Source organism: Centroberyx affinis, unplaced genomic scaffold, assembly GCF_046629955.1.
Source record: "Centroberyx affinis isolate AG114_WGS23_722 - 3 ecotype Tasmania unplaced genomic scaffold, CSIRO-AGI_Caff_v1 ptg001044l_1, whole genome shotgun sequence".
NCBI lineage: Eukaryota > Metazoa > Chordata > Actinopteri > Beryciformes > Berycidae > Centroberyx > Centroberyx affinis.
The window spans coordinates 115,720-128,256 of record NW_027279599.1 but is presented as its reverse complement, the minus strand read 5'-3'; the positions used below and the strand labels follow the sequence as shown (position 1 = coordinate 128,256).

Below are 12,537 nucleotides of genomic sequence, written 5' to 3'. Positions count from 1 at the left end.
CAAGCGTATACACTGACAACTACGGCAAGTGCAAGAGTCCAAACAGAGCACTGCAAGGTCATTATCAAAAAATACTGTCAACACTGCTATAACCTGACAGTAGTGCATTGATACTTCGCTATCACCCATCTATAAACTAGAATGCCTGTAATACGGTTAATAATGTAGGGAATAATAATAATTGGACAAACACCAGAAGTTCAGCAGTCCAAATCCAACGTTTATTTGTGAGCATGTTAGTTTTACTCAGACTGAAGGCACATAAACTGGGTTTAATTGCCAGAGCAAAACAATATGTAGTCTTAACTTTCATTTGCTAATAAGAAATAGTCAATTATAATTAAACTACTATGACATAGGTCTACAGATATGCAATCTCAGGCTGAAGATGAAGCTGAGAATATGTAAACACTGTGTAGCCTACAAAAAGATGTCATGATATTGTGGCAAAACAAGTTACTAAATAGTTTGCATGTAAACCTATGCCATACTCATACTCTATTAATAAGCTACAACCTCCAGTCTACAACATGGTATTAATGTTTCTGAGTGAAGCAGTTGGCACATTGGATCCTCATTTGTTGTTAAAGTAAAGGCAATTAATGTTACACATATTAAAAATGTCATTAATCAAAACATGAATTATGAACTCATATTCTAAACGCAGCTCCTTCGTGGAATGAGATGGAAGGCACCATTAACGGCATTTCTCAAATAGGCATGTCTATGTAATAAATGCAAAGAAAACATGAAGCAAAAACACCAAGACGAGATCTGAAAAGATCAGAAATGCCACAGACAACACCTGGTATTAAACATCTGGCACCATTGCACTGTGTGCAACTGTATCTAGTTTTTAAACATGTTCATTTTTAGAGAATAAGAACACATCTACATCAGACAACATTCAACAAAGACATTTCTCAGTCTCATAAAAGATTTCTAAATGAATCATACAACACATAGAGGCACTTTTATATAGCATCAACTTAATAGGTAATTTGATTTACAACATCTCTGCAATTAAAAGTGATTCCACCTTAGACCATCTCAGTCAGTTTAGTGGAAATGTCAATGGTAATTGGAAAAAAAACTCTCTCTACCCAACCTACAATATCACCTTAACTCCAATATGAATTACTGCTTAGTAAATCTGATGACAAAATGATTTAAGGCATTTAGTTTTTAATTGCACTCCTTGATGTAGTTCAGTTAATATACCTGTAGCCTCTGCATGACATGACATCTGAATGAAAATATCAATTATACTGATACCAGGTACCGAATGAAATAATGGTCTCAAATACTCTTGTGAAAAACGCCATTTCCTAAATACTTACATCTATAAAAAGGCCTTTAGAATCATGATCTCTGTGATAATCTCTCTCATTTCAAGTATAATTTGTTTGTCTAATAGTCTACATCACATTATGTTGGGTTAAGTATTGGTTTATCTTTGATTAAGTACATACATACAACGTGAGCATAAATGAGCTCAAAGCACTGTAGGTAAAAGACACTTCTCTGTGCTGACAGTGTTCCCATTCTCTGGTCAAGCAGGTCTAGTCCTAAATAAATTCCTCGTTCCCTTCCCTGAGCTCTTAAGGAACTTCCTCTTTCTGGACTTTAAGAAGAGAGGGCAAGTGTAAGCGGTGACCCTGCATTTCGTAGCCTTTTCAACACAGATCGCCCTTACACTTGCAATAGATGGGTTATAAATAAAATCTAGAACAGAGCAACCCCTTTCTTGACAGATGGAGTAGAGGTAGATATTAGAACCTAGAAGCAGGGTGGAGGAGGCTGGTTTGGGACTTGGCCTGGTTAAGGTTTTGGATGGCCTGTCCTAGCGCTCCTGCTTGTGTAGTAATTGCTGGTGTGTCCATTTCAGTCCGTCTTCCAGACCTTGTTGAGGACCTTCACAACCTCCTCGTAGATGATGAAGACTATGGCCACGTCCATACACACCCGACCCAGCCGAGGCACAGTACCTTTGTAGAACCTGAGTGGGACAGAATGAAGAAAAATGTGTAACTATATATAGAGTATAGGACAGCAGAGTCGCTTCCTATCGTCCATCATAGTCTGAAAACTTAATTCTTCTGCTTCTCCCCTGTTAATGAGGTCCCGCTCCCCCAGACTTCTCGTCTATTTGCTCCTGATCATGCTCCAGTCTTGTTCAAAAAAGAAAATGTTACTCTTTCTATCATACAGGGACACAGGAATATTTGTTATATGTATTGTTTTGTTTGAGCTGTTTTAGCTGGGCAAGCTTCCAGAAATAGGTTTTGAGGTTGTATCTCACTTTGTTGGTTAAAAAAAGTGTTAATGATTACCTATACAAGCCTCCAGACTCTAACATTACTACTACTAACTAACTACTGTATGTGTAAACACTCATTTCTAAACCATCCTGAATAACCTCTTTTAATCTACAGTTCTCTCAGTAATGTGTTAAAGACTAGCATCCTATAGTCTGTCATTTCTCTTCCTATTTTTCATTTTAACATATTTTCTGGAGTCAGACAGAAGTGGAATGTGCTCAAGTGGGTGACCCCGGTGTGGTTGATCATTACTTCATGAAACCAGATATGAAACTATGAAAGCACCACACCACTCTGTCCACAGCACCAAAATAATCTAAATGATTTTGTGAAAATCAGGTAGTAATCAAGCAAATGAAAAATGGTGACATAATCAGCAACCATGGCAAAGTGTCTGAGCGGTCAGCTATGAAGCAGCCAGACCCACAACACAGGCCTATTCTATAAATAGGATTGGTAGAATATGGTACAGTTGGAAAAGAGGCCACAAAATCACTAACTGCCCCTCTGTTGCACCTGTAGGTTCAGCTGCTGTGTGTGTGTGTGTGTGTATGTGTGAGTAGGATGGATATTACAGAGAACGCAAAAGCCCTGGCAGTCAAGAGCTGCTACCCATTTTTTTATTGACTCCTCAAAAGTATTCATAATGGATCACGAGAAGGCAGGAAATGGGATATAGAAAGACATCAGGAAAATATCACCTCCTTTCATTTGTGACCTTTTGTGCTTCTGAGCCAAAGATTAGTGGAGCTAAATTTTGATATGAGGCCAAATCCAACTGTAGGCCAAACTCATTTTTTCTTTGCAGCCCATATAGGTGTCTTTTCTGGGCCATTAAAGTCACACTGAAATGAAAAATGTCTTTTGGTTTTTCCTTTCTTTTCCCCAAAATCTCATTACTTCCTGGAAAACAGAAAATCTTTAGTGGTGACTTCATGTATCAGGGGCGTACATAAAAATTCCAACCAATAAAACCGCACAGATTTTTGAACAATCCCACCTCTCCACCCCTCCCAGCAAATAAAACGGCCTCTCTCTCCCTAATTGATATCTCATTGGTTTAGACTTTTGAATGATCCTTTCCTGCATTATGTCCTGCCCCAATATCCTGTTTCAACAGGAAATACATCACATTAAGGAAGCAAGATGCTCTCAAAATGTGGTTTCATAGTGATTTAAATTATATGCATATGCAATTATATGCATATGAACTTACGCCACGGGTCCCTCATGCTTCATGATCTTCATCGCACAGTCCAGCGTGCTTTTGTACTTGTGAGCTTCGAGACCCTGTTGAATAACAAACAAACTGGTCAGTTTCATGGTAGACATTGTGTTCAGTCTGAGATTATTCGACAAATGTCTCACCTGCATTCTGGTCTTTATAACATCCAGGGGAGTGTTTCCGAACACACTGGCAGCTCCAGCAATGGCTCCAAACAATCCAGTTATCAGAGGGTTAATGGCTTTGTTGGGGTCATCACCTTGGTAATTCAAAAGACGAGAGCTGATGTTGAGCTGCATTATTGATCGTATATGTTGAACAGAAAGCAATGAAACATTCACTCTCTCACTCACACACACAAAATTGCACACACCTTTGTACCAGTTCCTCATGGAAGTCATGACATAGAAGCGGATGGCCTGGTTGGAGCCTTGTTTCAGTACTGTGGCTGTTAGGCCTTGGTAAGTCCCCTTCAGTCCTGAGGATCCATCAGTAATATCATGTCAGAGAGTGCAGAATGCAACCAGTGTAAAACCTTCACAACTTGGCAGTTTCATTTCAATGTCAGAAACACAAAAATAAATTAACTTTACAGGAGTAATGAGGTTGAGGGAAAATATTATCTTCTATATAATATTCCTGATGACTCAAATCAATGGAAAATGATAAATACCCTGAAGAGACATTCCTTGTGTGGTAAAACACTGTGTGGTGGTGAATGAGCAGCAGGTGGCAGTAAAATACAAACCAAACCCTGCAGAAACGAATAGATCTGCCCTCCTTACCTTGAGTTCTAACAATCTCCCTCACCCCATGGAAGAATCCCCTGTACTTTGGGTTTGCTGATGTCTGATCATGGATGAATTTGACCTAAAACGGCATCATAACAATAATAAACAAATACTGTATGCCAAAATACAAAGTGATGTCAGATAATCAGGGCATAAAGGAAAGCCGTAGCCTTTAAATCTGAAGTACACAGGGTTGTGCAGACATTGAAAGTAGCGCTGTAATGTGCAGAATGACTTTCGGAATAATTTACTTGTATGGTAATTAACAGTAAAGGAGTTTTGAGTTCAGAGATTGTGGCAGGATAAGACCTTCTGTAAACAAACTCATCATCTGCAAACTTGAGCAGTTTAACAGAGGAGTGGCCGAAGGGACAATTGTAAGGGACAATTATTCTGTGAATGATAGACAAATCTGACTTTACCTTGACAGTCTCCATGGGACAGACCACAACCACAGCCTCTGCCACTCCAGCCCCAAGACCACAGAGGAGTCCTTGCGTGCTATCTAGTTTACCAGTCTCATCACGCATCTTGTTACTAAGGAACTCAAACACTCCAAATCTGTGAAAGAGATGGAGGAAAAAAAAGGGTGAGGGTTAACATGACAACTTGTGTCATGTTTGAGAATAGAGGCTTTGCAGTTACTTAGTAGCCATCATGGAGGTCCAGCAGAGAATTGGCTGTGCACAAATAACAGCTGATTATATAACAACTGGGTGAGAAAAATAGGGATACCTGAAAAAGATTGTTGTGGTGTGGGTGTAAGTCAAATCAGTTATGGTCTGATGAGGTAAGTTTGTTTCCAAATTCGCCATAGGGTGACCAGAAAGCCCTCTATATTATCAAAGTGAATACATGTAATTGTAAAGGTAAGTGTGTGTGTGTGTGTGTGTGTGTGTGTGTGTGTGTGTGTGTGTGTGTGTGTGTGTTGGTGGGAGTACCTGACAGCTGCTTTTGGGATGGAGCCATAGAGCAGTGAGCTGAGGCCCCTGTAAAGACCCCTCACCCCATGATTATTCACTGTCTGCTTCACACAGTCAACTGTAGGAGAGACAGAGGGATGGACAGGGAGAGAAACAGGGAATAAATTAGATGACAAGAACAGAGTTAGACGAAAAAGAGGCAAGCCGACCATAACACGAATTACTGCACACTGTCAGAAATAAGAATATTGCACTGCTCCCAAGAAAGGCTGCTGCTAGATTAACTGAATGAGTAGCTGTACTGTTAAGAAAATCAGGATACAAGATATAATTATGATTATTTAGGTCTATATAGTCTCTTAGCAGGCCTTCACACTGAGCAGCAGCAGACAAACATAATCTATGCCAAAGTTCACAAGTTCTCATCAAACAGATAACAGCAACTGAGGAACTTCCTGAATACACATTGGTTCATTGGAGCTGTTTGTACTCATGTTTGCTCTTGTGCACGTGTCTGCACTTACTAGGGATTGTTACTCAAGCAGAATAGATCAACTGCTGTAATCTAAAGGCTTGTATAGTGTCAAGTCAACAGTCAACTACCAATCAGCTCCCCCAGGACCTGTAGACACCACTAATATTCAAGCCGTTTTCATTTCTTCATTCACTTCCAAATGTTTTCATCACTCATTACACATGTAGACATATGCAAACTACAGCAATTTAGGCTCTAATAATAATTACCTAACACTTGATAATGCTGGTTAATAATGAACAATTTGGCTCTATCTGTTTCTATCACTTTTAAGCAAGTGGTGACTCTGTGGTGCAGAACACACTCACTGAATTTGTTCGCTCAGCTTTTTCCATAAAAGACAGTAACATCTGGAACTTGAAACAAGCAGCAAAAGACAATGCACTATTTTTGCTGGTTTCAATTCAAAATTCTTAAGTGTATTTCCAATTAAATCAATTATACGATAACAATCGCAAGCCATTACATGTATAATACATACACTGTTTTTTCTTGTTGATTAATCTGAATGTTGTGGTTTTGCTGTGTGACTGTGTCTTTTCTATCTGTCCAGAGTACAGATCACACTTAGCCATATGCCAATGCTGGGGAATTAATGTACAGTAATTGTCCACCCATATACAGAAATATTGTTTTCTTTTACATTGTGTAAGAATTCTTTAATTAAGCTCTAAAATCATTGCCAGTGTTGATGTTGTGGAAGTTATGGGTTAGATGCATGATTTTATAGTCTAGTTTATCAAATATTTATGCCTCATCATTGGGGGCTGTGCATCCCTGGGACAACTGCCAATGGTAAACAGTCCTTTAATTAATACAGAGGTATGCATACTAAAACATATAAATACTCTACCAAAAGGAAATACAGCTTTATTATTGGACCACGTGATCTTAGTAAGATCAGTGAAGTAAATAGTACTGGTGATAACTCTAGACAATCAGTCAATGTTTCCATTCATCATTCTGATAGTCATAAGTATTATAGTCCTAGTTAATAGAACAGATGTTGACCAAAGACTCACCAATGCCTCTGTATTTGGGGGGGTTGGCCTTCTCATCTAACTGCAGCTGTGTTTTCACATACTCTGTAGGGAAGGTGATGCAGATCTCTATGCCTCCTGCAATCCCACCTGAAACATCAGAAAAACAGCCTGTCAAGCACAGACTCACTTGGCCACATGAGCAAGAGCCAAAAAAAAAAAGTAAAAAGTGTTTTCTGTCAACACTGCACAAGTGCATTTCAGGAAGAAATGAGCATTATTTGACAAATTGCATCAACAGACCAAGCCCTGCTAGCAACTACTATAACTAGAACCGATTACTGACTATAAAAATTATCTATCTGTCCTTTAGTCTTTAGTCTAGTTCACCATCTATTTGCTATTCTGTGCTGCCTGGTAGACTTCAGCAGAATAAAGGCAATACTTGAAAATGCCTGTTTTGAACAAAGAAAATGTGAAATGTGTGGTTTTAAAAGGCCAATTTGCTAACCAAATTGTATCTTATGTTTTTACACGTTACCAATCATCTTTTTTTATTATCAGGAAATTAAACTCTATATTTTCTTTAATATATCTATATGACTGTTTTTGCACAAGAGCAGCATTTCTGTAGTTAATCTACAATATGGCCTGGTTCCACCTTAAAAGCCACGGTGTCACACATCTGCCGTTCAACAGCAAATAGAAACAGGGCAGCTGATTGGCTGAGCTGATCTTAGTGTGATTCTGCCCACAAGATACTCCCCTTGGTCCTGCTCCAACTCAGGGGGTGTGTGGCTTTCAAAACACTGACTGTTTACCACAGTGACACAGACCAGACCTACAGATACTGGTCTGATTCCATAAAGCCATGTGAACTTTAAAGTGAAATGCATCAGTCCAAAAAGCTCAGCGTGCAAAAGTTTTTGAAGTTTGACAAACTATCCTATTACTACTTTCGGTGGTAGTGGTAAATATTCAAATTAAAACTCCTGGTCGTGAACATCTAAAAATGGCCCTCTGTCGATGCTTTCAACTTACACATGCATGCAGCTTCCTACCACACTGTCATGCAGGGCGCTCCAACCCGAGTGTTTCCAGCCTACGCTCACACATGCAAGGCCAGGCTCATAGTGCATGTGCAATCACAGGAGGTCAGTTTAGCATTCTTCTTCATGGCAGTTAGACAAACCACTGTTTCTTCAACCAGACACATAGCATTTTTCTACCAACTGGCTAGAACAGTGCTGGTTTTGACACACACCAGCATTCCTTTGGTTAGAAAATGGCTTTAGGGCAGTGGCTGTACCTACACATTAAGTACAAATCAATCAATCAATCCACATCATCACCTGCAATGTCAAGCCTTCATTCAGTACCTGAATTTCTTATATGTCCTGGTATTCAAGCTGGAAAGAAGAAATGCAGCCAGTTTATCAAGTCTAACGTGGACACTTAACTAATGGGTTTTGTGTGAGTGTGTGGTCAGGCTCATCATCTATTACTCTGGACATATATTGCTCTTTGCAATAATGCTAAATGAATGTAGCAGATGCTTCTTAAGATTAAAGTTGTTACTGTTGGTCATGATTCAGTAGGATCTCTTTGTAAAAGTGGGCCCAGTCATGCCATGTTTTCCACTCACCCTGTTTCAAAATTCTTTTACATTTGGTAATACTGACAGTGCTTTTTGCTCAATATGGGACACATCATGACCACTAGGTTCAGCAAATAGCTCTGTGCCACTGCCATTTGTTTTGCTCCCTTCACTGTTGTTTTGTTAATTTATGCCTTCAGTGAAGTAAGTATAGTATCAAACTATAGTGATTATAGAGTAATTCTAGTAATTCATGGACAAGTTTCCTTGAACATTAGTATCCAGAGTCCATTTTTTTTATATTTTTTCTTAAATACTAATGTTTAAAGTCAAGTTCCAGCTTGACTGTCACCATTTAAAATACATTGTATGTGAATTTTGTGTCTACTACTGCATGGTTTTGGACAAAATAAATAAAGTATAACCATAACAATTTCTCTAAATACTTTACCCACACTGTAATAGTGTCGGCTTCTTCCCCAATGGTTTTGACCTACTCATTAAAGTGTTCTAATTCCTTTGCTGCTAACATCATGTTTTTGAATGAACATCCGGGCACTTCCATCTTTGTGATATCAGTGGGAAAATACCATGTCAGATGCTGTTTCAGAGGGGATCAAAGATGTTTTTATAAGACCCTGGCATGTGGCTGATGTTGTCATTCTCTTCCAACCACTGGGTGACGACTGACTTGCTGACTTGCCTTGTCATCCTGTTAGACGCCACTTCTATCAATTGCCATCTCACATTTGATGACCCGTCTTTCGCAATCTCTATCCTTCCTACTTCTCTAGACCACCTTTCATGCAGATTTTGCAATAATAAAATCAAAACTAGACCTGTATAAAGAGGCCCCGAACTGAGCTGGGGACAGGCAGGTGTGTTGTAACCCAGGTGAATGTGTGCAGCGTGTACTGAGGCTGACTGAGCAATGTGCTTTGTCATCATGGCTCATGGAAATGAACAGAAAGCAGCGCAAGCCTCGGAGACCCCTCTGAGCACGCATTAAGGGCACTGGGTCACTAGACAACACCAACAAAACATATGGAAAATTAAAAAACGTTTAGCGTTTAAATATGATCATGAAACAAATAATGACGTATATATTGAGAAATAGTGCAATTCACTGTCTTTCTTTTGCACAGCCCTTTGTTGCATCCTACTGATGTCGCAATGTTGCCAGTAATTGGCTTGTAGTAAATGCTTGCAAGCTCTTATGTGAAATGTTTCAACATCTGTCACTGATTGACTAGTCAGACAGCAGGTCAGCAGCAATATCCCTATCTGACTAAGAAGAGTCCAGATTAATCAATCATTAAAGTTCATCATTAAAGTTTCTGTGAAGGAGTGTTTAAAAAAATCTGCAGTGCCAGTACAGCATCCACTGCAATATAAAATAAGGAATGGGCATCTACAAAAAGAAGAGGCTCTTTCTCTGTGTTTAAGTTTATGGGTCCCAGAACTTATGAGACTGTCAAACCTCCAGTGCCAATTAACCTGCGTGAGTACAAATACCCACAGGCTTGGTAGGACCATGGTATGGGATGAGGGGACTTGACTAAAACAAGAGGGAATGTAAATATGTGAACAAAATGGGCACGCGCGCGCGCGCACTCACACACACACACACACACACACACACACACACACACACACGGTGTAGTAGCTACTCTGCCCTAAGCTTGGACTAAAATGACAGCAGTGGTTGTGGTTCAAAAACACTGACAGGAATTTGCCCTCTATTTCCTGTTTTAACCCCTTGGTGTTGTTGTTTTTCCAGTATGAAGCCGTTCTGGCGGCGGTGCCTTTAAGGACCCAAGACAAGCCGAGGAGGGCGAACTGTCACCATAACTATTCTGCCTTTCCCCTCCTGCAAAGTTATATGCTAATAAAACCTTTCCTATGCATGCAAGACCGCACGCTTTCAGAGAATATTGTTGTAGCCTACCGCTCACTTCTCCAGGCTTTGGTCATATCTGCAAACCATTTGATTCGGGTCCAGTCTTGTAACTTGTAAACAAATAAAAACAACCCTCCTGCACGGTCACACCGAAGCAAGTGCCTGTCGAAAAAAAAACTTGGTGCTACTCAGGCCGAGAGCAAAACTTCCTTACCTGCCAGAATAGCTTTGCCGGGGTGCGTTAGCTTGGCTTTTCCCGACGGGGCTGCAGCGGCCAGACACTGCGGTCTGCGAAACGGGCTCACAAACGGAGGGGCTCCCGACATGGTCGCGGTAGCCTAGCCTAACTTATTTTGTCAGACGGTCGTGCTCGAGCGCCGCAGACCAAGTCAGCCTTCAAGCCTTCATGCACTCTGGTGCTTTGGTCGCCGTGCGGTCACATACAAAAGGCCAGGCAGGGTTGACCATTGGACTTGGTACTGATCTGAAGTTGATAATGTCTGTGTACTTTTGACAGTGAAGTTCCCTCGCCGGCCCAGATGCTGATAGTGTCGAGTCAGTGTGCGCGCAGGGCGGGGCGCGACACTTTCCCCCTACACGGAAAAACGCCATGTTATTCACAAACATTTAAGGAGGACCGGAATAATGCTTAATAATGGTGTTAATTAGGTCTCTAACTAAGATTATTCCACCTAAATTCATGATAAACTATTGTTATGATAGGCTGTTGATGATATTGGCAATGGTCGCTCTTATGAGAGTTCAGCTGCTTGATAATTCATCATTTTAAGGAAGCCTAGCCTGCTCTAGTTGAAACATTAATATGACTATAATGGGAGCCCATGACTTTTGAGGCCTTATATGATCAATAACCTATCACATCTACATTTACTTTTCACATTTTAGTAACAATAATAGAATATGTTTCAATCCCTTGATCATGAAAAATTACAAGCAACCAAAAGTAAGGAGTGCAAAGGTGTGCCCCACCTACATGGGACCATAGCAGGACATGTTGGAGTGAGGGCCAGAAGATAGATTAAGAGCTAAGCAAACGCAAAACTGTTTTTTCTCTGTTTTTTGAATAGTTTATCAAAATTATGGACCTGTGGAATTTAGGTTCATGCCTGGATGTGGAAAAGGGAAATAGGCCTGCAGTATTTTCACATTCAGAAATTCACACTTCCTGCCTGATTTATTGTATCAGTGGTGTCACCTTCAACTCTTCAGCTCTATTTTAGGCCCTTTTTCCACTAAATGCTACTCATATCTCTGATGTTGTTTTTCTTCTGGCACACCTGTGGGCCGATCCCTGATCTGACAGTAAGTTCGATGTCCTTTAGGCGTTTTTGTAGTTTCTTCAGGGAGTTCAGATATCGTACCACAGTCTGTGTACAGCTTTCCACAGCTGTGATGAATATGACAGGCTTTTTGAAGCTGTCGTCACCTTGCAGTTTCTGTTTGCTGTCAGAAAGTTGGTGTAATGTTTAATGCTGACTTCAGTTTTAATGTACAGGTGAAGAGAGTGGTGCACTTATCTTGCTTCTTTCAGTTGAGAGCAATTTCCAAAAAAAATAAATCTGTTTGTATAATTTAGTAACCTGGAGAAAGTCATTTATGCCTTTGTCTCCTCACATTTAGACTGTTGTAACTAATCAAAAGTCTCTTTCTCATCTCCAGTATGTACAAAATACAGAAGTGAGGATCTTAACTGCTACAAACAGACAAAATACATCACCCAAATTCTGGCATCCCTTCACTGATTACCTGTCAGGATTAGAATTGTATTGATCGCTTTTAAAGCATGGATAGGCCTGGCTCTAAGTTATAACACAGACATTTTAACTCGTATAAACTAGTGTGCAACCTCAGATCCTGGTTCCAAAGTCCAAAGGTGAGTTTTTGCCATCAGGCCCCTTTTGGCTCAGGAACAACTAGCTTGGGGAGCTTAGACCAGCAGAATCAGTGCCATCTTTTAAACCATTTCTTAAAACTCAGTTATACTTGCTTTTATGTAAGGATTGTTATCCTATTATTTGCACTTTTATCTTGTGGTTTTATGAGCATGATGTTTGCTTTTATTTGATTGTTAAAACACTCTGTTTTAAAAATGGCTATACAAAAAGTTTATTATTATTAGGCTATTATGTAAAAATGCTTTGTTAGCAACATAAAACTATAAATACACTATGACTAACAGATACATATTTCCCATTTGGCAGACGCTTTTATCCAAAGCGACATACATATGTGCATTAGTGTTAT

The 12,537-nt window shown here is 39.9% G+C and overlaps 1 protein-coding gene across 1 annotated transcript; it reads right to left on the bottom strand.

The window, feature by feature from the left end:
* Positions 1–212: 212 nt before the first annotated feature.
* Positions 213–10,806, bottom strand: slc25a1b (slc25a1 solute carrier family 25 member 1b). The gene is made up of 9 exons (XM_071522920.1): positions 10,487–10,806; positions 6,818–6,925; positions 5,279–5,378; positions 4,760–4,898; positions 4,332–4,416; positions 3,920–4,024; positions 3,690–3,805; positions 3,538–3,611; positions 213–1,999 (listed from the first exon to the last, which is right to left on the bottom strand). The coding sequence occupies exons 1-9, from the start codon at positions 10,596–10,598 to the stop codon at positions 1,885–1,887; spliced, it is 954 nt and encodes a 317-aa protein (XP_071379021.1). The 5' UTR covers positions 10,599–10,806; the 3' UTR covers positions 213–1,884.
* Between the last annotated feature and the right edge of the window lie 1,731 nt (positions 10,807–12,537).

Coding starts and splice junctions, on each gene's coding strand:
- slc25a1b (XM_071522920.1), bottom strand. CDS start 10,598: ATGTCGGGAGCCCCTCCGTTTGTGAGCCCGTTTCGCAGACCGCAGTGT. Junction 5,379..6,817: donor CCCCAAATACAGAGGCATTG/GTGAGTCTTTGG, acceptor TCTCTCCTACAG/TTGACTGTGTGAAGCAGACA. Junction 3,612..3,689: donor TTATAAAGACCAGAATGCAG/GTGAGACATTTG, acceptor GTTATTCAACAG/GGTCTCGAAGCTCACAAGTA.